Source organism: Manacus candei, unplaced genomic scaffold (assembly GCF_025592945.1).
Source record: "Manacus candei isolate 608988 ecotype Guabito, Panama unplaced genomic scaffold, ASM2559294v1 h1tg000034l, whole genome shotgun sequence".
In the NCBI taxonomy this organism is placed as follows: Eukaryota; Metazoa; Chordata; class Aves; order Passeriformes; family Pipridae; genus Manacus; species Manacus candei.
Genome location: NW_026138082.1, coordinates 4,590,350 through 4,617,999, shown reverse-complemented (window position 1 = coordinate 4,617,999; position 27,650 = coordinate 4,590,350). Strand labels below are relative to the sequence as shown.

At 38.0% G+C, this 27,650-nt stretch overlaps 1 protein-coding gene across 1 annotated transcript in view; it reads right to left on the bottom strand.

The window, feature by feature from the left end:
- SAMD3 (sterile alpha motif domain containing 3) overlaps positions 1–24,023 on the bottom strand; it is a 37,371-nt gene extending 13,348 nt beyond the window's left edge. Inside the window, exons 1-6 of the mRNA XM_051792337.1 lie at positions 23,936–24,023; positions 23,023–23,212; positions 20,125–20,235; positions 10,824–11,009; positions 10,436–10,520; positions 3,605–3,772 (exon numbers count right to left, since the gene is read on the bottom strand). Of these exons, the coding sequence (XP_051648297.1) occupies positions 3,605–3,772; positions 10,436–10,520; positions 10,824–11,009; positions 20,125–20,235; positions 23,023–23,212; positions 23,936–24,014 (819 nt within the window). The 5' untranslated portion in view covers positions 24,015–24,023. The remainder of the gene's footprint in view (positions 1–3,604; positions 3,773–10,435; positions 10,521–10,823; positions 11,010–20,124; positions 20,236–23,022; positions 23,213–23,935) is intronic.
- Positions 24,024–27,650: the final 3,627 nt, after the last annotated feature.

Genomic DNA, 27,650 nt, shown 5'->3' with positions numbered 1-27,650 from the left:
GTCCCTTTACTGAGGTATTTTCCCATTTAATGTCTGGGATGGATTGAAGTAGCTTAATCCAGCTGCATAGATGTAGTTATTTAATGATATTTGAGATATCAAACCCCTAGAAGTAGCAGAATATGACACAGGACCTATTGGAAACACATGCCTTTGATTTGGCAGGTGGAGCCATGCAGGATATCTGCGGTCTTTTTCATGTCTGCATTTAGCTAACTGAATTGGTTGTGTAGTCACACTTTCCATGAACAGCACTGTTCAAGACTGACAAGATTTCCAAGCTTAAAATTCTGAAAGGAACAATTTGCTCTTTGGTCACTGCTGGTGTGATGACTAAGATAGTGTTTGAACTACAAGCTTTCATCATATAGAAGCCAATCATCAGCTCTAACTGTATTTCTCTCTCCATCACCTCTTGCCTTTTGACAATACTCCGGCCGAAGATGCACACCAAGAAAGTCCTATCTTTCTACCCCTCTTGGCTCCCCCAAGTCTAGGGCTCCTCCTATTTCAACTGGCAGGAGGTGGTTTCCCTCATAGCCTGAAGGACCATAAACCAAATAATGCCTTAGGGCAGAGGAAGGGGAGTTTGATGCTAAAAAAAGGAGATCAATCAGAACAAGCCACTGGAGGGCTGGTTTAGCAGTAATCCCACCCTTGCTACAGCAGGGAGACTGGCTTGCTTTTCTTAGGTATTTTCACGGTGTGATCACCCTTGTCATGGAAAGTACCTTCCATTTGCAGCAGATGAGGGATTACTGCAGCTGCTATGGAAAATGACTGAGGAGGATTCTCACACCGTAGTCATAAAATTTGTTACGTATGGAGGCTTTCCTGACAAAATTCTGAATATCCCTCAGACACAGAGGCTCCTATTAATATCTGTCAGGCACAGTCTAAGCTTCTTTCCATGGTGGTACAACCTGATGAACATCTGTAGGGAGCATAATTTAAATCAAAATCTTCTTCAGTGACAGGCACCGCCAGCATGGGTTTATGTGTTTACTTACCATCATCTCATTGCCCTGCACTTGCTCAAGACCTTTCATGTGATGCTAGTCACTCTAAAAAGAGTAGCTACACTTCAGTCTTGTTTGAATATAATGCTCTGTAATGAGGAATACGTCAGCAGATGTTTTAAAGAAACTGGAGGAGAAAGGCAGATGCTGCACCTGGAAGCAATGCCCTGCATGGGAGGATGAGTAACGCTTGAGCTGCTTTTAGAGGAAGAATGCCTTCTGGAAGGTAATGGGCTTGCACAGACTGAGGGGCAGTCAAAAATCACAGGAAGCTTGTCCTGGCAAGCAACTGGATTTTCAAATTATGAAATAGAAAGATTGATTAAGGCTTTTATTAATAATAATAACAACTTTATTTTTCTTTTTATATAAAAACAAATGCCAGATATAACAGTGAGACATTTCCCATTAGCAATCCAAGATTATACTGACACAAAGTACACTTGACAGAGTTACAACATATGACTGTTCAAAACCTAAAGCTCAATATAGAAGTCAGCTGTGTGATTGGTAAGTAGGTCATCTGCTGGGAACAGATGTGCTCTCTCATCTGCATTGCTTTGCCAGCTTTGATCTATAATGCCCTAAATGTCCTACTCTGCCTATCTAAAGCGAGTGGAGTGACCCAAAGGGATTATTGTCCAGAGGTCTCCTTAACCTGGAATTCATTTCCCACTCTTTTTCCTAGTGTGTTGGCTTCTAGTTCACACAAGACTGATTCATTTTTCCAGACTTGGAAAAGGGATGAAGGCAAGGAGATCTAGCTAATGATAATTTGAATATCATTTGGCTTTGCTGGTGGTATTGGCTTCTAGATCAAATATTTATTTTTTGAGGCTAAGACACTTTGTTTAACAGTTTATATTTTTCATAGAGTAATTAGTGCCAAGGATTGGCAGAAAGGTGCCTTTATGTGTATTCCTAAATATACAAATTGAAAAAACCCATGCTGCATTTGTTTAAAATACTAAACATTTTGTTCAGTTTTGCACATATGTAGTGACATAATTTAGGATCTCAGAGCCAAACATAACTAAAAATGTTATGATTCCCTCCGCTTTGTGGGACTCATTCTTTAGCCTTAATAGGCTTCACAAGTGTTGTTCTTGCATTTATATTTGTATTTTATTTATATATATATGTGTTCAGGAGACAGGGAAAATGCGAGAAAGAAAGGAAAATTTATTTAGGGACACTCAGCATCCTCTTACCTCCTTTCATTTTAACCTTAATTTGCTTACAACATTAAGGCTAGCAAAAAAATGCCTAGGCCTTTAAAAGAGATGTAACATTCTCCTTCAATATCTAAAACAAGCAAGGGATGACCAGTGGTGGCCTCAGGCAGTGCAGTTAAAAAGAGTGGTTATTTCTAGTCTACAGACATACAGCATAGGCAGTTACACCTTCTCTGTAGAAAAATGAAGCTGAGCATGCAGTCCTTACAGGAACTCCTCAAAGCTCTTCTCAACTAGCTCATAAGACAGGAAAGGTCCACATTTGCCCTTTCCAAGCTTTAGCAGATAAAGGATGACTAACTCTTAATGTGCACACAAAACCAGGAGCCTATAATTTCTTCTTTACTGCAAGCAAGACTGTGTATTGTTTTGCACCCAAGTTACAGATTTCTTACTTCACACATTCTGCCAACCCTTCAACTGAAGCAGGCAAGGAGGGAAATATTTATTCCTACACACATTAACCCAAAGGGGACAACCAGAAATTAGTGAAACTTCTAAAAAACCCCAAACCAAACATGTATCTGCATCTTGAGTAGGAAACTACAGCTACCTCCAAACATAATGTATTCAGAAACGCATCCAATAAACCACTCTTGCTCCCCTAAATACATGGTGTGGTAAACAGCAAGATAGACGTGGGTAAATTAAAGTCAAATATCTCCTTACAAATCTTCTTTATTGCATTCCTATAATTGTTTAAATTGTAGGAATGTAAGTTAAATGTTTTAATTGCAGCACAAGGAAGTGTGTGGAGCATTGACAAAGCATAGCTGGAACCTTAATGTAATTAGTGTGCTTCAAACACTTACTGGACAGTAATAGCTCTCTGAATTCTCTAAAGGAATACAAAGCAACTGCATGCATAGATTTGTAAGCATCCTTACATATACCACACATAACACAAACAGATTTTATACACCAAAGTGCGATGTGACAGTAGAATATGGCCATTTGCTATCAGCTCAGATACCTGTTTGCATTCTTATTAGTACAGATGTCTCAGCTCTTAGATATGTCTCTACTGTTTTTCACTCTAATTGGAGGTGTATAAACTAAAGCGTAATAGGAATATTGCATTTGAAAAAAACCCAGGACTTTCTGTCCAATTGGCAAAAACTTTAAGTGACAACAAATGTTCAAGGCATCCAGTATGAGGTTTGGCTGTGCTGTTGATACTTAGTTTTCCAGAAATGGGAAAAAAAGTCAAGGGTCTGATTTAGGACAAGCTTTATGCAAAATGAGTTTAAATAGGATGAGATCACTTCAGCTCTCCCCTTTATTGGCTGGTTGCCTTACTGTCAACAGAGGAGCTGAAAGATGCAGAACTCACACACCAAGAAATCTTACCTCTATCTGCACCTGGACATCATCAAGTTTGTTTTCAGCAAATTGAGATTTTCTGGTCTGTCCTCTCCTGTGCCCAAACTTGCATTTGTTCCTCAGGACTTGCTCATTGTCTTCAATGGGTCTCCGCACATATTTGAAACGATCTTTAAGTGCCCGTTTCCATAGTAACTGCATGGGGGAGAAATATCTGTCATTACCTAAAGCAGGTCACTTTTTTGTATCTAACTCTACAAAAAAGTGTTTGCCATTAAGCAGAAAAAGACTCATAGGGTGGCATCACCACATTGGTGGCTTCAGGACAGAAGGAAACACAAGCACTTGTGGTATATGACTCTGTGGGAACTAACAGTTAGGGCAATGGCACTGCTGTGACTTGCTATGGATAACAGTTATTGAACCTTAGGGTTTAGATCTCTCCTATATAACAAGGGCTGTCAGTGAAACTGCAGTTTGCTTTTCTTTTCTCAGGTCTTACTTTGGTATCCTCCATTCATGACATTGGGTCATAAAACTACGTAGGGAAGCAGATCAGCTCACGGACGCCGAAGAAATTGTGCAGTGGGTTTTTTGGGTTTGGGGTTTTTGGTGTTTGGGGTTTTTTTAATTTAGTGCATTATTTTTCCCCTTTCTCTGGCGGCATCTAACTGGTTGCACAGTTGTATGATGATTGTATCTAATAGAAGGGAAAGACAGAGCGGGGCACTGACAGGCTGGGAGCCTACAGGTATACTGGATCAGCTGTATTTTTAAACTGAACTCAAAATCACTGAATTAAGAGGATCGTTTGAGTAGGTCCTAGTGTTTGTACAAGGTATGTAAATTCAAGATTCCTTGGCAACCAAAGGCAGAGTTTATGTGGTCCCACAGCTTCTGTCACACTTTTGTCTTTCTTTAGTTGGGTATTGAAAAGTCACTTCTGAAAATTAGATGGACAGCAACTTCCTTGTGCATCCTTATGGACTGATGGCTGTTTCCAGCTGGATGTCCCATGGCAGGACCTAGACATGCCAACTACTGACATGTGGGGAACAAATTACTAAGCAAAGGCTTTAAACACATCTGCAGGCAAAACCTGCACTTTTGAATAGTTTTGTCAATCCTCAAAAGCAATTCCTTATTCAAGTTATTGAAGGGTATCAACAGTCAGAGGGACCAAAAATTGGTCAGAAAAGTGACTGTAAATGACAGAATGTGGCAAGAGAGATTCAAATAGCTCTGACCTCATTTTCTAAAAATTTACTCCAATACTATACTCACGTAAGACTATATTTAAGCCTGTACTCACTGACGTGCTAAAACAAAATATAAACAGAAGTATGATTACCCTAAATTTCTTACCAAAATTGTGTCATTTATTAGTCAAGGTCACATGATTTGAAAGGTTGACTTTGGTGTAAACCTGAATTCAGTAGAGGTAGATCAAGTAGTACGGTATCTTTTTTTGCAGTGAGTCTGACATGCCTGCCCTTCTCACTCACAGGATACAGCTGACAGGGTCTCTTAAGAGGTGGTAGTGAAGGCAGTGTGACCTTGCATTTCTCCTGCTGAAATTACTGTTCCCCCCTCCCTAGGGTACTAACTGACTTACAGGTCCTCAATCCTAAAAGCAAGACCTCTATTAATGGTGGAAGAGCTATGAGAATATAACCCCTGTGGTGTCTACTTCAGCTGTTCTTGAGCAGACCTGGGCCAGCCAGGGCAGGTATGCCCTTCCTAGGGGCACATGAGCCCTTACTGAAGTATCCTCTCACTGCCAGTCACACTTGAACATCCAAGAACCAGAAAAAAAGACCAAACCCATCTGCATTTCTAGTATGTAGACTTCAGACTTAGGATTCTGCCAGAACAGGAGTCATGTCATGATCAACCTAAACATAATGATTAGAAATACAGTACAACTGCTCACCCAGTCTTCTCACAAGGCATATTCACAGCCTCCATATCTGGAGGCTTACATGTCAGCACCATTTTCAAAAGCAGTAGGGTGACTACATGCCTTGAAAATCCCCCTTATTTTCCACCTGAATCTTTAGGGTTCCTAAATACACTTACAGTTCTTGACCTATGCATTTTGATGCAAATACCCCATCATTATAAGCCTAGCAAAATTTATTTGGAAGCTTGCTATTTTAAAGCTGTTAAGAAAGAAGCAAGCAAAAACTTTAGCTAATGCTTCTCTGAAGTGTTGAACAGATGTTATTTTAAAACATGATCATCATGGAATTTATTAGCAGCTGACAATTTAAACATCTCCGTAGTTGAGCTCTGCGCAGTTTCTTTCTTTTGAAAATTTTATTTGGCTAGAAGACATTTTTTCGTATTATTTCGCATGAAAGAATATGCTAACACCTATACAAGGCTTTAAATATCCCTCAAAGTTCAAAACATTCAGCTGTTTCATCCTCCAGTTCCCCAATAAATTAAAAGTTTTAACTGAATCTATTTCTGTAATAGAATTCTCATAAACTTAGCCAAGTCCCTTCTTACATACCCATTTTAAGAATGAGACTGCAAGCACATACATTTATGTGGTTTCCCTAGTGGGTAATGCATCTTCTAAAAATGATGCTTTCCTTACCATTTTCAAACCGATAACTTTTTTTCTATTTATTTCCCTGCCTTCACACCCCTCCAAAAAAAAAAAACCATCCCAAGAAGGCTTACCATGCTTGTAAGGGAGTAGAAGGATTAGTCTATCTGACATTGGAGGGAAAGGATTACATGCAGATTAAAAGCAGTAATTTCCTAGCAAATAATCATCTTGTGTGCAGCAGTTACATAAATCAGGCATGTCAGCACTGAGATGCTGGTTTGCACCAGCACTGCTCGGCAGCCACGAGCTCGAGGGAGCCGCTGATGCAAAGCCCCCTGGCAAGTGTTGCGAATGAGAGAGCCCTCTCTTTTCCTTTCTCATGTCATGGTTTTCTTGAAACCGTATAATTTTCGACATGCTGAAATTAAATAAGGGAAGTAATTCTTTCCGAATTGTTGGGTTTAAGCCTTGTAAAAGTGACCAGTACAGATGGAATAGAATACAAAGAGAATATCTTGCAAGTTGTCAAGAAACATTGTCATTCCAATTTGCTTTTGGCTGCTGTGTCTATGATGTTGGCTTTTTCTATACAAACTGTTTGTCTGTAACTTACAAATGTTGCATTGGTTACAATATACATTAGAAATCTAGTAAGATATTTCATGATTAAATTAAGATTTTTAATTTTTAAATGCTGTATGTTAGATTAGGATAGCATTGTTCTGTAAGTAGAAGGAAACATCACGGGAAAAGTTCCTTGGGTAATCACTTGAAAACTCTTTTCACCAAATGCTAATCTTGGAATTAATTTCATTCCAAGTACTCTATAGACCTCTTAAGTGAGTTTTGTCATTAATATAAAATGATTATTTTTAATATTATTTAGAATTTCAGATAATTCTTTCTTAACCCCTGCTTCTATGGTGACCTCATAAATAAAATTCTTTTTAAATTCATGGTACACGAACAGCTTATTTGTGACTTGTAAATTAATTCATTTAGGATCATATTCATTGTCCTGACTATATTGCATTGGATAGCCTTCAAAAAAGGGTGGATGGCACAGAAGCATATATTTTTCAATACTGCAAAATTAAATGGGAAACTTTTTAACCAAGAAAGTAGAATTATGGATAATCTACTAATAAGTCCTGAAACAACAAATCTTTAATGGCCTCTCATTGCAACAGTATGAGATTGAAAATATCAGACTACGTTTCTACATAACACACGCATTGTTTAAATGATTTGTTTAAAACAATTTGAAATTGTAAATAGGAATTCTCCAGTATTTTGGGGAAAAATAACCAACAAAATGAACCTCACAAACAAACTGAAAAAATGGAATGTTCGAAGTTTTGCAAGTAATTCTTTTTCCTGTCATGAAAATACTCGTGCGAATTTCGGTGCTCTTAAGTTTGGTTGTTTTGGTTTTGTTCCTCTATGTTTTCCAGCAGATCTTTCCCCTTCTCAGTTGTTCAAGTCATTTCATTTTAACAAAAATGTTGCAACAAAAGTGCTGACATTTACAGTTCAAAGGTTCTCCACCCACGTACATCAAGAACATCAAGTTCTTTGCCTACTGATTTTCTGCTCTTGGTCAGAAGATTCTGGAATATCAAGACCTTTCATGTGATGAGCTTTCCCTTTTTAAGCATAAATTTAAACTGAATCTAGGAATTGAGACATGGCACAGCAATAAATGGAGAGCAGTAAATGTCATTAACAGTACATGGGGATAGAGCATTTTGCACGGCAGAAAGGAAAATACTCAACTGCAGAAGTGAGCTCCAGCACACCAGAGTGAATGCAAAACTTGGTATGCCAAACTGTGCTGAGCCCTTTCTGGTTTTTAAAATACACGCAACAATTAATTTTTCCCCCAACTTTGTCAAGAAATTAAAAGTCCAAATAATGTAAACGGGCTTGTTGGTATTCTAAAAAAACCTGAATAACTTTATTAATTTACCAGTGCTGAAAATCATTGTTTTCAGAGGCTGGCCCAGCTAAATTGCCGTGTTTGGTGTGTCCCATCCTCCAGCCTTACAAAACAATGAAAGGAGGGTGTTATCTGTCAGACACAGACAGCTGTGCACAGCTGGTCACCCAAGGCTCTCTGGAGTCCACAGAGAAATAAGAACTTACGTAGTGCTATTCCTCTCTTCCCAAGGTAAAAAACAAAACCATATTACATGAGCTGCATCTCCAGAAGTTTATATATAAATGTTATTTAATAAGGAATTTAACTAGGATTTTTGCTTAAAATACTGCTCTATGCCAGTTTTCCTTTTCTCCATTTACCTATCAGTCCCCAAACAAAGACCTTTCTGCTTTACCTCTGAATTTTATTGATGATAGATTTCTTAAATACTTTCAATGTACTATTCAAAAAATTGTAATAATGACAACAAGTTTAAGGTATAAAAAGCCTCTCAATAATTAATATTTTACATCTTACATTTTAATACTATTATCAGGAACAGCAAGCAGCAATTATTGTCCCTTGATAGCTGGAGGCAATTTTAAAAGAAGAGCCTACAAAAATTTTGCCTTCTTGATCTGCTGAAGATCCTTTCTGAGAAAAAAAAAGAATGGCAGTTGCCAATTTTTTTTGTTCATTTGTTTCTTAAAGGTATATGAATTCAATTTTACTGCAAGTCTTGTGATAAGTAGCTGTACATATGTTGCAGGGTTTGTTTTAAGCCACTGCTGTTGTAACACACAGCTATCTCAGATCAAGAAAAAAATAAGTATTTATAGCCCTTATGATATACATAAGAACATAATGTCTAACACTAAGGCCAATAAAAATAGCAGTTCATTCTCACGTCCTCCTCCAAACTTAAGTATACAGGCATACACCTTCAGTGCATTTTTTCCTGTCTCAACCCAGGCAGTGGAGAGGGAGCTGGCCCAGAAAGTGTTAGACTAGCAATATTGCAAACTGCTAATTCCAACTTCCTTGCTTATTTGCGGTGTTTATTGCCAGACGTGCTTTCTAGTAAGCATGATGGAAAGATCAAAAAACAAAGAACAACTTCTCTGAAGTTTCTGCACCATCACATAATTTCTGCCAGCACCAATTCTGCGATCAACCTGGAAAGTAATACCATTTCCTAAAGAACAGAGTTAAAAGTAGTTTCACCCAGTCTATGGCCCTGCTGCAATTAAAGGCCTTTGAAACCTAGCTTAAGAACCTCTGTTTAAAAACAATTTTTAAAAGTTAAAGGCTGTAAAATGGTTTTCAGACCTGACTTGAATATCATTCCAGCTCCCCCACATAAAGGGAGCCAGATATGCCATAACAGTACTCAGAACCCCACCCGAGGACCAACATTGGGGTATTCAGAGAGGTACCCTAATTAAAAAAGGATAGACTGTTGCCATCTGATCCTTTTGCTCCCTCTCTCCTCTTTGAGATGTGCTTTTTTCCTTTAGTCCCTTCCCTTCTACAATGCCTGGGCTCAGGAGAGAATTAGAATAGCCACCACGTAAACCTAACCTTTTCTGTTTTGTTTTGTTTTCAAAATTATTTTGCTTTCTACAGTAATGGCACATGAGATATATATTTATACATGTTTAAAGCTAACAGTCCCCACTGAGGCTCACAAGCCTCACAAGGTGCTATAAAAGTATCACATGGCAAAGCAACGATGTGAAGTCAAAAGGTGACTACTGTCCTCAGAGACCACAGAGTTATATATATATATATATCTTGTGATATGGGTCACAAGAGTGAAAAAAATGTAGTTCAAATTTAAGTCATCTCCTTCCACTGCTTTCAGTTATGTCCCCACTGAGATTACAAAAAGTGGGTTTAGATAACTTTTTTTTAAATTAGGCCTAGATTCCAGACATACTTAAACCACTGGTATTACTGAATTTTGTAGTTTGATATCTAACACATAAATGAACATAATGCATTGCAAGACCATCAGTCAGATGTTAGTCCTCATACAGACAATTTTCTAAAGAGTTGGCTTTTTTGTTTAAAAAAAAAAAGAAGTCACATTTAAATTTATCTTTTGGAATAATAACTCCAGAAGGAAAGCATACCCAACAACCAACCAGGGACTTCATGTACAGGTCTGTATGATCTCACAGTGGCTTTGAGATATGGTGATAACTGGACTAATCTTTAATTAATATAATGAAATAAGAATGTGATTTGCCAAATGCAGCCAAGTGAAGCTTACAGCTCCGAATAAAGCCAGTATATAAGAAATTGTTATTGATTTCTTCTGAACTAGGTTATTTTCTTGTGATTGATTATGTGGAAAAAACCCCACAATACTTACAAAGCCATTCCCATCTTCATCAAGGAATGGGTATGCCTGCAGAAGAGCACTGACAACAACATTATATTGCTGACTGTTCGGATATCTGTGCAAACAAGATGGAGACGTAAAAGAAATAGTTGTTATTCTGGATAATAATAAACACTAGGGTCTATACTGATCTATATTAAACTGACTATTCCTCGGGCAATCAATTCCTCTTCAAAGAACAAAGGGCACAGCTTTAATGCTTGCATGAAATCTTCCTCTTGTCTTCAACAGATTTCAGACCCTTAGCCTCCTCTACTTAAACAAGGGTATTAAAGAGAACGGCTTTACATCCTTTTGAAAATTTACCTCTGCACCCAATAGGTAATGGCCCCATATAAATCTACTGATGTTTACTCACAGTGATCCTTCTAGGTATTTTGTCATGTCTGCTTGTAAAAACTCAATAATCCTTATTCTCATACTGTGATCAGGGCATTTTTTTTCTGCTAATACACACTTGACATCATAAGGAAAGTCTGGCAAAGCATAAGAACTTGTCCACTGCAACATCTTGTGTCTTGCAAAAAATGATTTCACATTTTTTCTGTAAAAGAAAAGATTATATCATCACAATCACATCCTTCTTCCATGGAAATGCAGACAAGATGAGAAGAAAAACACAAAACTCAACATGCAGGAAAGGTACAGCTATAGAAATTCAAGGCTTGCTGTCCCTATTTTTGCATTAAAAATACTTACAAAAGCAGCAATCAATACACACAGAGTTAAACCAGATGTCAAATGTGAAATGCTATAACCAGCAGACACTAGAAGGTGGTTTCTAACTGAAAGTGTAAGGCAGAGCAGAGGTCTGCGGACTTGTACTGTTGCAAAATAACTTTATCTGTCTTCATTTCTAATGTGTTTCCTACCAGTTCTGCTAACTAGAACTAGAGTAAGACAAACAGCTTAATTGAATAAAATACTATACATGACATTACCTAAGACTGTCCTCCCCAGGGGAAGGTAATGAAGGGATGAGGGCAGTTATCATCAGCACATGTCTGGAAACAAAGCAGACACAGCCCCTAAAGTTCTGGTCAAGAACACCCTGACCACTATTTACAGATGTAACACCCCAGCTGGGGTGAAATTGAGGCAGGTTATCACCTCTGGCTACTCAAACCCTAATTCTGAAGGAACACAGGGAAAAGTAGAGATAAATTTGGCTTGAAGTCAGTCAAAAGCCGCCTAAAAGATGGAGTGGTTCTGGCAGCCCCAGACAGCTTCCCAGTCATAGTAGTGCAGATTCAATAAAGAAATTTCAAATGAGAGGTGCCAAAGACAACTAGAGAGTCCTGTTATAGATGTGCTATCACTGCAGTTTATGTTTGCTTTAATTTAGATTACAGAGAGCAATTTGAAAACACCTAGCAGACTTTAAAAAAAAATTTCTAAAATAAAATGCTATAATTATAGGTGACATATGTAGATGCTTAAATGGTATAAACGTACAGATATAGATATCTGAATTAATCATTTTCAGTCTCTTTATTTTCACCAAGGAGACATAAGCACCACTGAAGTATGATAGAACAACCAGAATACATCTAAATCAGATTGGATGATCCCCCTCATCTATTTCTTTCCACTAATTATGAAGAAAATTAAGATAGCTACTGCAGCTGTTGAGACATATACAGGATAGATTTCAAGTTAATGATTCCCCACTTGAGGGATGCAGATAAACGTTTCCACAAAAAGGAATTGTGGCTGGATGAGGCATGCTCCATTGTCCCTCCCAAACTTCACTACTATGAAAGTTACAGAAGGAAATACTGTTAGACTTCAGTCCAGTCTCTATGGTAACCTACAACAAGAGCTAGGTATATAAACAAGACTTGTGAAGAGTTCTAGCAAGGTCTTAATGGGGAGGTTTTTCTATCTAGTCTTTTTCAGACAGGGATGTAAAAAAATAAATAACTGACTCAATGTGAGCCAATATCTTTAGGATAGCAAAATCAAGAGTGCAAGACCAATGCATGAGCATTTGAAATACCTTAGTTTACACTGCTTTTAAAGACTATTATATACCTGCACAGCAGCTCATTTGGGTCCCTGTAGCCTCAATACCCTCTTGAGTAGATTAACCTGTAAGTCTCAACCTTGCTGACCTGTTTATGCTGTGACACCATCTTGGCATCTTTTAACGTAGCTTGTAGGCTCTCAAAAACTCTACAGCCATGATATAACTGCACCAAGCCCAACACTACCACATATGGCAATATAGTGCTGAGAAAAAAAATGTATCATTTGGGTACTCTCATCTGATCTTAGCGGTAGTAGCAGTACTCACAGCACTGCCATTTCCCCATGCAAAAGAGGTACAAAATGGTCAGGGCTTATTATGTCTTTCTGAGCTCATCGGATTTCATGAGGCACAAATGGTTAACAGCAGATGCAAAGGGCAGTGAACTTCTGTTAGTACTTTGCAGTCTCAAAAGAAGGAAAAGTTGTTCAAGAAGTGACAACATATCCACATAGACACATTCATGTCCTTTTTTGGTGATAAATTAATACACAAATGGGAAAATAAAATTGAATTCACATTCTGAAATCACTTGGAAACCCCTCCTGTGCAAATGAAGTGCAGATGTTCAATGTAGCATCAGTGAGCCACTCCACAGCCTGTAAGTCTGCATCCTGTATTTTTGCCAATTTTACTGACAAAAGTGACATAGCAGACAGGCTATTTTCAACATGCTATCATTTAAACTAGCTCAAAAAATGGACAGAAGTTTAAAACTTACAGTCCTTTGTATCTTAGCAGCACTGAAATTCCTTTTGATGGTAACACCAGTGAAGCTGAAAAGCCACTTCAAAAAGTGGCAAGGTTTAGCTGATTCAATTCAGGCAAACTGAATTATATTCAGCTACTTGAGAAAATAAAATTTTCTTGCAGTTGGGGTGGCTAATAGCCAGAGAGGCATGGTAAGTTTCCCCTCCACCAGTCCCTTCACTCTTGCCACCACAACAAAAATACTCCAAATTTCATTTATCTTCAGCCTCATTCAACACAAAATACTTCCTTGTTCAAGATTAAATATTTTACTAGCTCTTGCTGGATTCATCACTGTTGGGCAGTCACATTGAAGATGTGCAGTAATATTTTACGATGAAATACAAGCTTGTTTGAAACAAGACACAACTCCACATAAACTTTATCCTCAGAAATGCTCACATGCAAACATGTTTAATTAAAAGAACAGTTCAGTTCAGCTGCAAAGCTGTTCTCCACAGTCAAGGAAGGCCTTGGCTACATGCATAAATCCCAGTGCACGTACAGGTTGAGATGTAGGTACAAACACATATAGCCCATTTCTAGCCATCCCTCTCTGGCCTTCTAGCTAAGCTGAGACAGAAATTAGATCAAAATCTCAAAACACAAGCTACTATATCTTTTCTGGTCTGTCAGTTCTTGAGACTTTTGATTCTACAGCTAAATCAATCCAATGGCTAGCTCTGGCAAAAGTTCAGTCCCCCTCTTTCTCTGCTGTCACACATCTGACTTACAACTCTTTCTTACTGGTACTGGGAAGCCTCTAGTCCTGCAACAAGTTACAAGGAGCTACTGTGATAAAATTTTTGATTTTTCTTTTTGGTTTAGTTTTTTCACAGTCTAGGTCCCCAAAATGGCTTCCCATGAGGTTAAAAAGGTCAAGCAGAAATTTGCTGACATCAATGGGTTCACATTTTCAGTACATTCACATAAAACTCAGTACATGGGTGGAGTCTCAATAGATTCCCATTTTTCACAGATGAAGGTCTAACCTTTCACATGTCTACGTCACACATTGGCAAGACTCCAGTCTAAAGATTTGTATGCTGGAAAAAAGTCCATGTCTACAGAGTCAAAGAAGAAACAGAGGAGAAAACATGGAACTGGCAGATGTGAAGGAAAGGAAAAGTCTGCGGCTGTAGAAAATACACCATTTCCCGAACATATGTATAATATGCTTTCAACTTTATGACAACATTTAAGATTGTAAAGCAATTTCCATCAAAAGGAAGAAATTATCACAGAAGATGAAATATCAAAAGAAATTTTTTTCCCTTTCAATAGTTGATAAAAAGGGGTTCTCCTATTCACAGTTATGAGATCTGTGCCTGAAACATCCTCATGCCATTATCTTCAGGCACTTCACTGTCGTTTCCAACTTTTGAACTCAAATGTAGAGTTTCCCAGTTATTCCTTAAAGCCTGGGATTTGCAGTCTGCCCAGTGCTTGATGATCGCTTTTATTTTGCAGTTCCCACTATACATAAGGGCAGGCACCCTTTAAACTGAACAAGAAGTTACCTGCAGCAGTGTTAGCCAACAGACTAACGCTGGGAGCCGACAGACATCAAAGCTGCCCATTTCCCAGAGCAGCTCCCACTTCACCTTTTCCTGCAGTAACCTTGCTATAGAAATCATCACATTCGGTATAAGCAACAAGTTACAGACAAAATTAATCCACTTCCAAAAAAGTTTGAGAGATGCAGACACAACCTTCTTCTAGAAGGAGTTCAGAATTTTTGACAGTTCCCATTTTGAGGAGCTGCATCACATAAGGGAAGGCTCTGCACTTCCACCTCATGTGAGGGCAGCAGCTGTGGGATATAGACAGGGGAAGTAAAAATGCTCCTTGGGGAATCTAACTGACAGAATTGCCAGCTAAGTTGGGCCATTTAAAAAAACCCAGAGTTTATTCATATTCACCTGCATAAAATGTGCTATACTCCATCCAAAGAATTTTAAGGGTTTGGGGTTTTTTTGTTGTTGTTGCTTTTATGACTTTGCTAGATCTTAACAAGGCAATGTAGTTCGTGTCTCTCACAAGTCACTTGTAAGATTTGGCTCATTTCTGGTTTGGAATAAAGGAGATTTAGCAATTTTTTTTTTCCCTGCAAACTTCTGTGGAAGGCTCACAGTACCATATCAATAAATTCAGCTCTGCTGACCTGAAGTGCTCTAAAACCATGAGTCCAGTTGTCTGGACTTCCAAAATACTGAGGCAACAAGCACAGAGAATTTATTATTATGACTCTTCTTGGTCTTTTAAATTTTAAGTTAGCATTCCTAAACATCCTGCTGCAATGACAGAGACATGATATGCTGACTTAAAGAAAAAGTGCAGAAATTCTTGCATCCACATAAAATGAAAATGTAAATTTAAAGAATGTCTCCCAAACCCTACACAAATCAAACCCACATATAGAACAGTTTTGTGAAGATGGAATAACAATTGAATTGAAATAATCAGAAATCATAAAAATGGAATTATTTTTCTGTTATGATACGTCATTCACCAGGAGAATCTACTATTGAAACAATAAATAGCTTCAGAAGTATTGAGACAAATTCATAGCAGAAAGATTCAACCAATCTATCACTGTTAAAATTAATGGGCTAGATGCAATTTATGATTTTGGAATCCCCAAAGGTATAATCAAATGAAGCATCTGATGACTGTACTTCTGAAAATAGACAGGCAGTACTTCTTTTCTTCTATTATTGACCATTATCAAAGGCTTAACATGTTGGGGTTTTTTATGTTTGCTTCTCATGTCCTTGTGAGTTAACTGAAAAAAGGATCATCACATGTACTAAAAGTAATACTGATGATATCCAGAATGAGGTCTTTGCATGGAAACTAAGAAACTCTTAAGCTATACATAAAAAAGCACAGTCCTGCTGAGTCTTCATTGTAGGACTATAGTGTGTATATGTATGCATATAAAAGTAATATTTGTTCTCTTGTATAAATGGAGGAAAATCATCCAAAGTAGTTGACTAAGTGACAATTTTTCAGGCTAGCTGCTCTTTCTCTCTTTTCCTTTTAAAATTTTCTTTTCTTCTTAAAGCACAAGTGTATTTCTGATAAAACACATCAAATAGACCAACAATACTTATGTATGGGTAATGGGGAAGCAAAGGAAAAAGCTCTATAAAGATCATTAGCAGAATGACATATCAAAACTAAAAGACACTTCAGATGCAGCTAACCAGCAGTGAGGGCAGTTGCCTGTAGCCTGACTGAAATAGATGAGACTGCCCTAGTTAAGGAGAATTCCTCCACTGAGGAAATGGATGAGCCATGCAGGCCCATCATGGACATGAAGATGGATGCCAAATTTGTTTTCAGATGAATCTTCCAATTCATTGTCCTTGCTACCAGCTCAAATATATGTAGGCACCAGCACCAATATTCTGTCACTACTGGCAATAGCTTTATTGGTATATGAGCACTTAGGAGGCTGAGGTTCAGTTGAGCACTGACCATATCTTCCAAATTCACAATAAATAGGAAAGTTCAAACCTGTCAAGGCCGGATGGAAGATCCGTTATCCTGTTTGTGTTCTGAGAAAATTACTCCAAGGCATTCAGGCAGTAAATCTGTTACACAGCACTTAAGAGCTACAGAGCATGTTTTTACAGAAGAAATAAATGTACAAATAAACATGTACCAGGACATCCCTCTTGAAGGAAAACAGCTGGGCCATCATATTGGAAACAGTAAAAAAGAGATACATTAGGGATGTCATTTGCTAAGCAAACATGTTGAGGAAAGGCAGACAGAACGTATAAACCAACCAATAAAAGGTTGCTTTTTCACAGCACTATCAGGTATTTACAAGTAGTGCAAGCCTCTGTCTTAGCAACAAGATAAACACCAGGCTTCCACAAGCCATAAAACTGCTAGTACTCCAATACAGAAAAGCAGGAATATAGGAAACATATCTATTGAATTGTCCTCTTTAGCTATCTTATTGTCTTCACAGACAAGCGCTATTTCAAGATTAATCTTCTTGGTAGGTTAACAAAAAACTGGCTGTTATTACTTCTGTCATTTCTAGCAAAAAGTTATGGAGTAGCTTGCAAACCTCATCTGGTTATATGTATGCACAATTTCAATACAAGAAAAATAAAATTATACAATTGCTTCATCCTCTTACTCTTTATTTTTATGTTTAAACAATCTTCTTTGATATTTTGGTAAGATTTAGTAATATAGAAAAGTGTATTTAACACAGTTGTTAGGACTACCTACACAGGAAACATAAAGAAACTTTGAGCCAATTCACAGCATTAATAATCCATAAGAGCACCCATGAATTCACTTCAAGCAAAACCATGCAGTTATTGAAGCTGTAGTTCCATGAATCTTTTGGGAAAACAGAAACAAAACCAAAACCAAACCACAAAAAAACCCAACACCACATAAAAATAATAATAATAATAATAATAAAAAGCAACCAAAAACCCAACCCACAAATTTTAAGTTCTTCTTTTACAGATTGGATTAAATTAATGAGGCTATAAGTATAACCCTAGCCAAATATCAATAATTTAAACTGTACAATGAAATCAATCTCATCACATTAAACTAACCCCCTGGCTGAACAGACTCTAGAAGTGCTTATAGTAACTGCTCTACAGTGGATGATGTGGGAACACCCACTAAGTAAAAGTGGAAGTCAACCTTGTTCTTAGCTGCTCTTCCAATTCTGGCCTAGCTGATGAGAAATGGGTCCCTACCCTCCCTAAACAGAATAAGACAGTCCAGAGCGTTTTATTTGCAAAACAACCTCCATATATTACTACAGCTTTCCTTTCCCTGTTAATTAAGATGAGAGACTACAGGAGAGAAACAAATGCACAGACTTAAAAACAGTAGAAACAACACACTAGTTGATCTATCAGAAATATCAACTGACATTATGCCAAAATACAAAAAATAGCCACCATTAATAAAACTGATATGAAAACCCCTTTTTCACCAGGGCACCTAAATCTGGAACTTGAGTGAAAAACAAACAAACCAACCAGCTCACCCAGCTTCAAACTAAGTTTATTATTAGGGAGGTGTGTGTGTGTGTTACTTTTATGCTCTTGGCTAAGAATCTAACATTATATTACAGTCAAAGAAACTTTTTCTGTTCTTGTAATAGTTTTTTTAAAACAAACATCTTGTTCAACCCTTCATAACCTGCTTACAGCTTTCATAATTCCCTCAAGCATATGAAACATTAAAATTTTCCAGTTGTTGTTGAAAATGCAATAAGTGAATATTGCAGGGAAAGGAAAAGAAAAGGAAAAACAAAAAAAATAAATCAAACCTAAATTCTACCATAAGACATTTATCAGCGTAGGTCAAGTCATAGACACGTCTAAACAGCATTGATCTCTAAAAATAGTATTTAGCTTTGGATGAACCTAGTGCAGCAGTTAATGAATGCACTGGCTGTTTAACTCCATCCACATTCTTAGATAAAACAGCTGTTTCTGAGAAAGATGTTTTCCAGATTTTCATTTGAACTTTAGAAAGAAGCCCTCATCAAATTTACTCAGGTCTTCAAGACTACAAATCATCACAGCTCCACTGACTTCTACGACATCTACTACTTCACTGAGAAGGGGCACTTCATTTACAGCAGCAGACTTCCCCTCTCTTCTCTGCCCTGAGCTGAAATGGCACTGTTCTTTAGCAGTCTCTTCCCCTTAATAGACCATTATGGGCCTCTGAATGGTTTGTAATGACAATATTTGCTGAGAACATTTCCTAAAGTCAGTCTATTCCTGTTCCTGGTTACCCTGATTCACACAACCCATTTAAAACTCTTTATACAGCACAAGGCAAATTAGTCATAATTAATTAAAAATAAGCATCCTTTGGAAGCACAGGTTAAAACGCATCATTGCAAGACCATATTAGTAGTTTATTCTGAGGGTTTAAGTGATTTGGGTTTGTTTCTTCAATAACAATGCTGACGGGATCTTTGGGTTTGGAGTTTTTGGTTTGTTCTTTTAAAGAACAGAAGCAGCAAGACTTTATTTTAAAAGCATTAACTACGTGATTCACTAAACTCTTTCCTCCGTTCCCAGTCAGTCTTATCACTAACTCCTTGTTAAAGTGATAAAATAGACATTTTTGCAGGAAGATCTCCCCTTATCTCAGAACTGTGAGGCCATCAGTCACATCTGTGGGGGAGAATGGCAGAGGGAGACACTATAGCAGGTGGAAATAAAGGGGGATAACGATAAGCAAACAAAGCTTTGCAAACAAGAAAATAATTGCCTTGTAAGAGGAACAGGACTCTCTTCCAACACTAACTGCCCATCTCAAAGGAGAAAAGCATGGGTAGGAGGGGAAAAAAAAAAACAGAAAGAAAAAACCCCACACTTTGTCTTGCCTCCAGTTTCTAAGGGACGCTCGTTTTGATACCCAAGTAAAACGAGCATCCAAACGGAATCAGCATGCCTACCTTCACTAATGCTATATTTAAGGTGCATCAAGCACACAGTTTTTTTAATAGCCATACTCCAGTCTGTAATGACTAATTTGTCAGATTGCTGTTGAAAACACATCTGTAAAAGACAATTTTTAAAAATTATATAAATAAAGACAAACCTGTATCTTGCCCTCTGCATGAGGTAACATGAAACAGTGAGCAAGGACTGAGGATGGAGGGCAGAAAACACACCATCAGGCTTTTTCATTCAGCCAAATCCTAATAAATTTCTGTTTCTGCTGTTTTCTAAATATACCTGGATATAGCGGAACCCGGCCTCCAATAATTAAGAACACTTTTTGTAAAGTATAAATGAAGCAAAAAGAAGTGTTTACATCATTTTCAAAAGGCAATGAAAATGTAATGAATATATTATAAACTCACTTCTGCTTTAGCACTCTGTGATCAATTAGTCCTTTTTCATTTTCACTTGAGCACAGATATTTTTTCTGCTCTACATGACCAGAAGAATTTAACATCTGTCTGTCAGTAGCCCTGAAAGAAAAAAACAAAACCAAAAAATTTACTGTCAGGTCTTCTGCAGCTTACAGAAAAGAGGATCTTTAGGGTTCTAAAATACCAGTGGCACAAATAGAAAGGGACAAAAATTAACATATTGAATAGTCATGATTTTACATGATGCTAATGTCTCCTAATCAATCAGTTCAATTATCAGACTCTGACAAATTAAAAGGAAAAATATATATAGTACTGCCTAGTGATATTCTAATTATTATACAGTTAAAAACCCAAGAAAAATCAACCTTCTCAGGGGATAACTGCTATCCTCATAGCCTGGCATCTCCTAATCTCTGGGAGTAACTAACCATTACAGGTTGAAAGATGTAGGCTGAAAGAACTATTTACACAGTATTGCAAGTAAGTTTCTATTTAACCGGAACCAGAACCTTGAAAAGTTGTTTTTTCTAGAGGTTAAGTCCAAAGCTTCAAGTCAGCTCCGAATGCCAGCTGGTCCCACAGTCCACTGTTCATGGTTATCTACTTTAACTCTGGCTCGTCACTAACACCAAAAACTCCAGATACAGACTTTGCTATGTGCCACACCAAACCATTGCTTTCCACTTAACAGTTGTGTCCACTTCTCTTCCTCCTCATATTCCTGTTTCTTATTTTGTTGATAGAAGCCAACATCAACAGTTTTACCCTGTACTGAGGGATAGGCAGAGCTTAGATAGGGGATACTGTTATGCTGCCAAGAATTCATGGCAGTCATCAACCACTTTTTTATTTCTGAACTTCATCTCTTCAGAACATCCAAACTCTAAAGATGCTTTAGAAACTCTTCTGGCCTCAGCTGTACTCAACACATGAAAGGCTGTTATTGGAAGTGACATTAGTTTACCAAATTTATAAGGGGAGTTTTCCCTTTCTATGAATCAATATTTTTCAGCTATGCAGTTAAAGCAAACAAACAAAAAAACCCCCTATTATGTTTTCTGAGTGGCTCCTAGAAACAACCGATTGTGAAATTGGAAAGTATCTTAATATTTACCTTGTGAAATTTATTTTTGAACTCCTCACACACACATAAACACAGTTTCTACTCCATGATTTAGAACATATCCACCTTACCAGTGACAGACACAAGATCCTATTTCCATGTCCTAAACCAAACTGCTGGAGATGTAAGTCACACTCAGTGTCCTTTCAAAAATTTATTACTTCCACACAGAAAGTGTTCACCTATTGTACTCAAAACTCCATGTCCAACCAACGACTTCATTTCTGTTTCTAGCAGCGAGGTGAGTTCAGCACAATTCACACACAGTCAGAAGATGTGCTAAGGACATCAGGATAAAGAGGCTACAGCCAGGAGTGCACCAACAAGCACTGGGGATAGCATTCACCTGAGAAATACAACAGGGAAACACTGCTGAGAGCTCCTGGAAGCTCCACAGTGACTTCAGCTGACTCAGAAGGACACTGTGACGATGCTGCTTTCTCCCCTGCCCTGAGCAATGCCTTCTCAACCCTATCACTATTCCTGGCGGTGTGAGCTGGTTCTGGAAATGGGCCTGACTGAGAAATAATTCTGCAAAACAGAAAAGATGGTTGGTTTTCACCTGGGTTCAAGCACCACAGGAGAAGGGCTAGGAACACACACACTCAGTTTTCACCATTGTTTCCCTGCCACTGTGGGACCACACACTCAGCTATGGGTCCTACTAAGTGCAAACCCTGCCATGGTGACTTTAATCACTGCAATTCAGCTTAACATTACTAAGCGATGGAGGAAATGTGTGTTCACATGTATTGTGGAACTATGAATTTTGAATTTGTTCAAAACAGTGTCTCATGCACTTTAGTCAGGAGTCCTTGAACTAGATCAAAAGAAATTATTCTTACAGGATTTTGTTCAAAATGTAGTAAATAGACAAAATAATTTTATACTACATCACCAAGACAAGCACTGCAGAGTTAAGAAAAAAGTTGCAGCTACCTGCTTATGAGGATACATCTTTTAGTTTTATGACAAAATGCTACTTTTACTACAGGAGCTTTTCCATCATTTTATACCCCAAACTGGACAGAATATATTGACTTTTTACTCATCCTAAAATCTATGACTGAATGCATCTTAAACGTGCTTGGGCTTTATTCTGTCATTCTTGGTGACACAGAAAAGTTTTCAGAAACAGCAGCTTATTTACTCAACTTCCCTGTAGATAGAAGGATGCCAGCATCTTATTTTCCAGGAAGGAGGCTAGGTAGGGAAAGATTTTAATGTAAATTATATTCACTAACATTTGATATTTTAAGCTCTTAATTTTTTTGGAGTCTGCAGAACTGCACAGCAAAGCTGTGCCCTCATACTACTGTAACTGCAAGATCAAATTCAGAGTTTCCTTTGAGAAACTGAATTTCAATACGCCTGTGACACAAACACTATCTCTGGCTAAATCATTATTTTACTCCAAGATTTGCAAGTATTTAAAAGTAAGTTCTTCAAAAGCTTAATATTGTAAATAGTGAAAATTTTAGCTATAGTGAAAGTTTGATAGTGCTTTGTCCAAATGAAAACTAGGTCCTAGAACCGGATATGAAGAAAAGTTTAAGTTAATTAATGGCATTGTTCTGGAATGTTGATGCCCTATTTAAAACCACAAGGTAGTACCTAATTTTGCATTTCACATGTTGTTACAGATACTTAAAATTTAAAAAAGTCACAGCTGAAGAGCTAGTAAATGCCAGTTTTTAAAATGCCACGAAAAGAACACAGCTATACCCAGACTGATATATTCTGTGCATGTACAAACTCACCCACTGATTACTTCTGGAAACTTTTGAGAAGTGGTTTCACAACAGCCTGTAAGGGAATCCAGCCCACTTTTTTGTTGATGGTATTTTTTAATCAGGTCCATCAGCACTGCCTGGTGCCCAATCTTTTTTACCAGCTGTTGCACCATACGATCATTAAGTGCCAGAAGAGCTGCACCACTTACTTCTTCTTCTGCAGATTGAAGGGGATAAAAGACATACTGTAAAATAACTTTACAGTTACAGTTACATTCTATATGCCTAAAAACATGATGGAAGACAGGTCAAAGGTAAATATGCTTTCTACTGCCAGCTGTCACTTTCAACTGCTACTGTCTTTTCCTAAGCAGTGCCAGGAATCACTGGTCAGATACCTTTCCCTAAAAAAATCCAAGTCTGAAATATGCAGAGGCAGAGAGGTGACTATTTTAATGCTTTAAATCAGGCCTTGCTTAAACTACAGGAGACTGTCACTTGTTAATGAAGGAAGGCAAGTTTTTTAAGAGAACACACAATAAATAGGCTGTTCACATAACAGTTTCTTGTGCACTCTTTTGCAGAGTGTTTATATGCTCAGACATAAAACGTTTACACACTACAGTTGCATTATTTCAAAAGATTTATACAACATAAAATGGGCCCTGTCAAGACTTTTAAACTGCCAGTTCTGATTTGAGGTGTCTCTATTTATATACAGGCTTAATCTCATCCCCCATGATTTCTCAGAGACTTCATAATAAATCGGTACACATATGCTGATTTATCAGATCTATGTCAGTTCTCACCCTAATAAATTTTTATAAAAGTCCGAAGTTGGCATATACACACATGCCCCAAAACAAGGTAGGCAGTGCCAATTAAAGGCATAGCAAGAATTACTAAACAAGCCCCCCCTCCAAACAACAAAAATGCTTACCACGGAACTTAGGAACTAGTTCTCCTAAATTTCTCTGTTTCAACCAGTTGCAGACTTGCTCAACCGACCAATTTTCCATCTTCAGCTGTTGCAGTGCTAAATTTCCCTGTGAAATTGAAAGAGAAGATTATTTTTATGCTGAACTCTAAACTGAACTCCAACATTTCATAGGAAAAAATGCACTTAGCAAATAAAGATACATCTACATGTTCTGAATAGAAATAGTGCAAAATAATCCCGCTAATGCCTGTTATAAGTGGCAGTTTCCTTGGATCCCTTTCCTCACCTCCTCTCCCTTCCCTGCTTTTTCTCTGCTCTGAGACAGCCTCATTCCTTATAAAACACGACCTGCTCCAGTACCATTAACACCCAGATTTCCTCACAGAGAAGAAAAAAGGTGTGAAATTCACCACCACCATAAGGCTCATCAGGAAATGGCTGACGTTTTACAGAAGGAAAAAAGCAAACCACCCCACCATCAGATAAGAGTCTATCACCTATCCGTTTATAGTCAATCAAGCACCTTAACCCTCTCTGCACCACCACCCAGGGCAGGTACCCAGCAAATACTTAACCCTCAATTACCAGCAGTTAGGGACAATAAAGATGGAGGGGAGGGGACTGCATCTCCTCTAGTTTGCTAATTCTGTTCCCCAGCCTCCAGTGCTACCTGGGAAGATGCAGTGGGTACCCTTGGAAGGTAGAGGGTGGGCAAGGGGGTCTCTGGGAGAGCTGGGATGCGTACACCGACCCTCCGGGTGAATCCGTCCTGCACATACCGAGTGGATAACGAGAGGGGTACATCGCATACCAAAAACAACAGCAAACTCCCAAGAGGAAGATTGCTGATGAAGACAGCTTGTTCCACACTGCAAACTTCTCGGCAGCAGCAAACTCCCTCCGAGGGGGATTTTCTTACTAATATGTTTTAGCTCTACTACGTAAAGGAGTACCAAGTGCTTCATGACCATGCTTGCAATGCACAGCAAACAACACTACAGGACATTGTTCGAGTCAATTTTTCAGATGAGAATACATGTGTCTGGCATCGTTGGCCAAACATTTCCTTCCATACCCTAAGCCTGCACCAAACTCTAGGCTAACAAGAGGATTCACCCACACAAACCTCATTAGCATCTGCACTCCAAAAAAAAAAAAAAAAACAAACCAAAAAAACCCAACGAAACAAACAAACAAACAAAAACCCAAACCAAAACAAAAAAACAAAACCAAAAACTTGGAATAAAAGCATTTCCATTTTCATTCTTCAACAGCAGACACCCTCCAAAAGACCTGCCCTTCATGCTTATGCTCTTATGGCCTTTTAAGTTCAGCAACTTAAAGGGGTTAAGTTTGAGAGGAATGCCTTTCTGTATTATATGAGTGGATTTGATTTGATATGACAACAGTAGCCATACAACTCCTCCCCCAGGCTAAGCAGCAAGAACAAAGTGTGAAAAGTCATTATTTGTTGAGAACTCTGGTGTAAATTAAAAATCACACCTTTCTGTCACACTTCTTACTTCCTTGCGAAGAGTAGGGCAGAAAAAAAGTCTCCAAAAACTTGAAAGATAAAACCAGATGCAGAGCAGAAAGATACTTCCTTTATCTAACAAGCAGTGTAAAAGGAGAGAGATACATTAAAATGTTGGCAAGGTCACTTCTCCCTTGCGAAAGAAGACTAACATTCTAGAGCACTTCTAAAGCATGCAGGCAGATACTAAAACTTGAAAAAGTGTCAAGTGAACTATAGCCATGCAAAACAATATGCACATTTAGCTCCAGGTGGCTAATTCTACAGCAAAATGGCCACTTGCACATGGAAATGCAGGCTGCACACTTTATTGAGTGAAGTGATTATACCTTGGAGGCTTTTTTAAAAAAAAAAAATCAGATTTTATGCATTAAGGGTGGGAAACATAAATATTTTGAAATGCTTCTCACAAGTGATTTCACTTACTTGCCTATGCTATGATAAAGGAGTCAGAAAAAGAGCACACCGATCTTCTAGCAGCATTTTGGAGACAATAAGAAAGATTGAGCACAGATGTTGATATTTGTCTTCATTAATGATTCTCTTTATTACATTAACATCAAAATACTATCCAGCGAAGGGTTGCCTGTGCTCAGTGTGGTGAAATTTGTGAATATTTATATTCTTCAATCAACTCTAAGTCAGAACAACAAAAAAATCCAACAGCAGCAACATTTTAAAGAGAGCAATTTACAGCATAACTTATTCAACGCAGTTCTAAGTGTGAGTGATCTCTGCTTGTTAAGAAATGCAGCCAATCACTGAGACCCATTTCTTCACACACCTAGGATGAATATCTGTCATTAGGACTTAACTAGCCGTGGTTAATGAAACTAATGAAATCAATGAAAATTACATTACCCTAGGATGGGACAGGACAACACTTCTACTTCCTGTAAAGTCCCTGAAGACCAAAGGATAAAAATCTTGGGTTTTAATCATATCAAGCTAAAGACCTATCTATGGTACAGATTTCTGGCGGATGTAGTTGGTTACACAGTAGCAAGAGATGGAGTTCCTGACCAGCACACCTGTGCTTGGCACATCCATATTGCACATGCACTAATTTACCCTGCAGCTTGCTTCACAAGAAAATACAATAAGCTCCTGTACTCTTGAATTCTAAATTAATCTATTTATAATCTTCTCAATGAACAAACCTATACATCAAAACATATTAGACATGAAGAGCGAATTATTGTATTTACTTCACATGTTGACTCGTGAGAGAGTCTATGGCACCACAGAATACAAATAGCACAACCTTTGACAGGTCTCTCTGTGGATGTCACCGAGATCAGAATTATGGTTAATTTTAGTACATTTTAGTACAAGAGTAAGGAATGTGATACATGCATATCTTTACATCACAGCTGTGTGGCACATTTTGTACAGAGCCAGGTCTCAAATTTGCTAGTGTGATGAGTAGGAATTTGTGCATACCGAAGATATCAGCAAAGTATCCCATGTGCATTTCTTATGCTCTGTTTATTTGGTTTCATCTTTGTATGCATGGCAGAGACTTTATTATTTTCTTTCCACTTACTACCAAACTTTTTTAAAAACAATTAAAAATATGTTCAAGCAACTTTATTGCAGCCAGAATATGTCATCTTGGATCCAATACTGAGTTATCATGAAAAGAACGTCAGTTCTCCACAAACCTTTTCAATAACACATAGGGAAAGACTCCAAGGCAGCACTTTTATCACCCTCCCCATTCCCTGAAGAAAACACCAACGAATTATGGCTGACATTTGTCAGGCACATGCCAGAATGAACCATTGCACTGAATGCTCAAAGAGACACCTGGAAGAAAGGGAAAAATATTCCAATACCAAAGCAGGAGCAAATCTTAAGGTCAACATATCAGTTCTCATTTCTATGGTATTGTAGAGTAAGACACGCAGCTGCAAGATCAGGAGACATGCAAATGTACAGCAGATGCAGGAGAAAACCCATATTGCCTAGAAGTGAGGCTTTATAAGAAGATCTAGGAAGAAAACCTGCACAACCATTAGTCAGCTGTAAATAAAGGGGAACAAGCCAGACAATCCTTCTAAAGTTTGAACAGGATTAAGGGAAGTTTCAAGGGTTCTGAACATGCCCATTTATTGAGCTTTTTAAGCAGACCAACTCCTCTGGCAGGAATTAACTCTGAAGAATATTGTAAAAAATCAA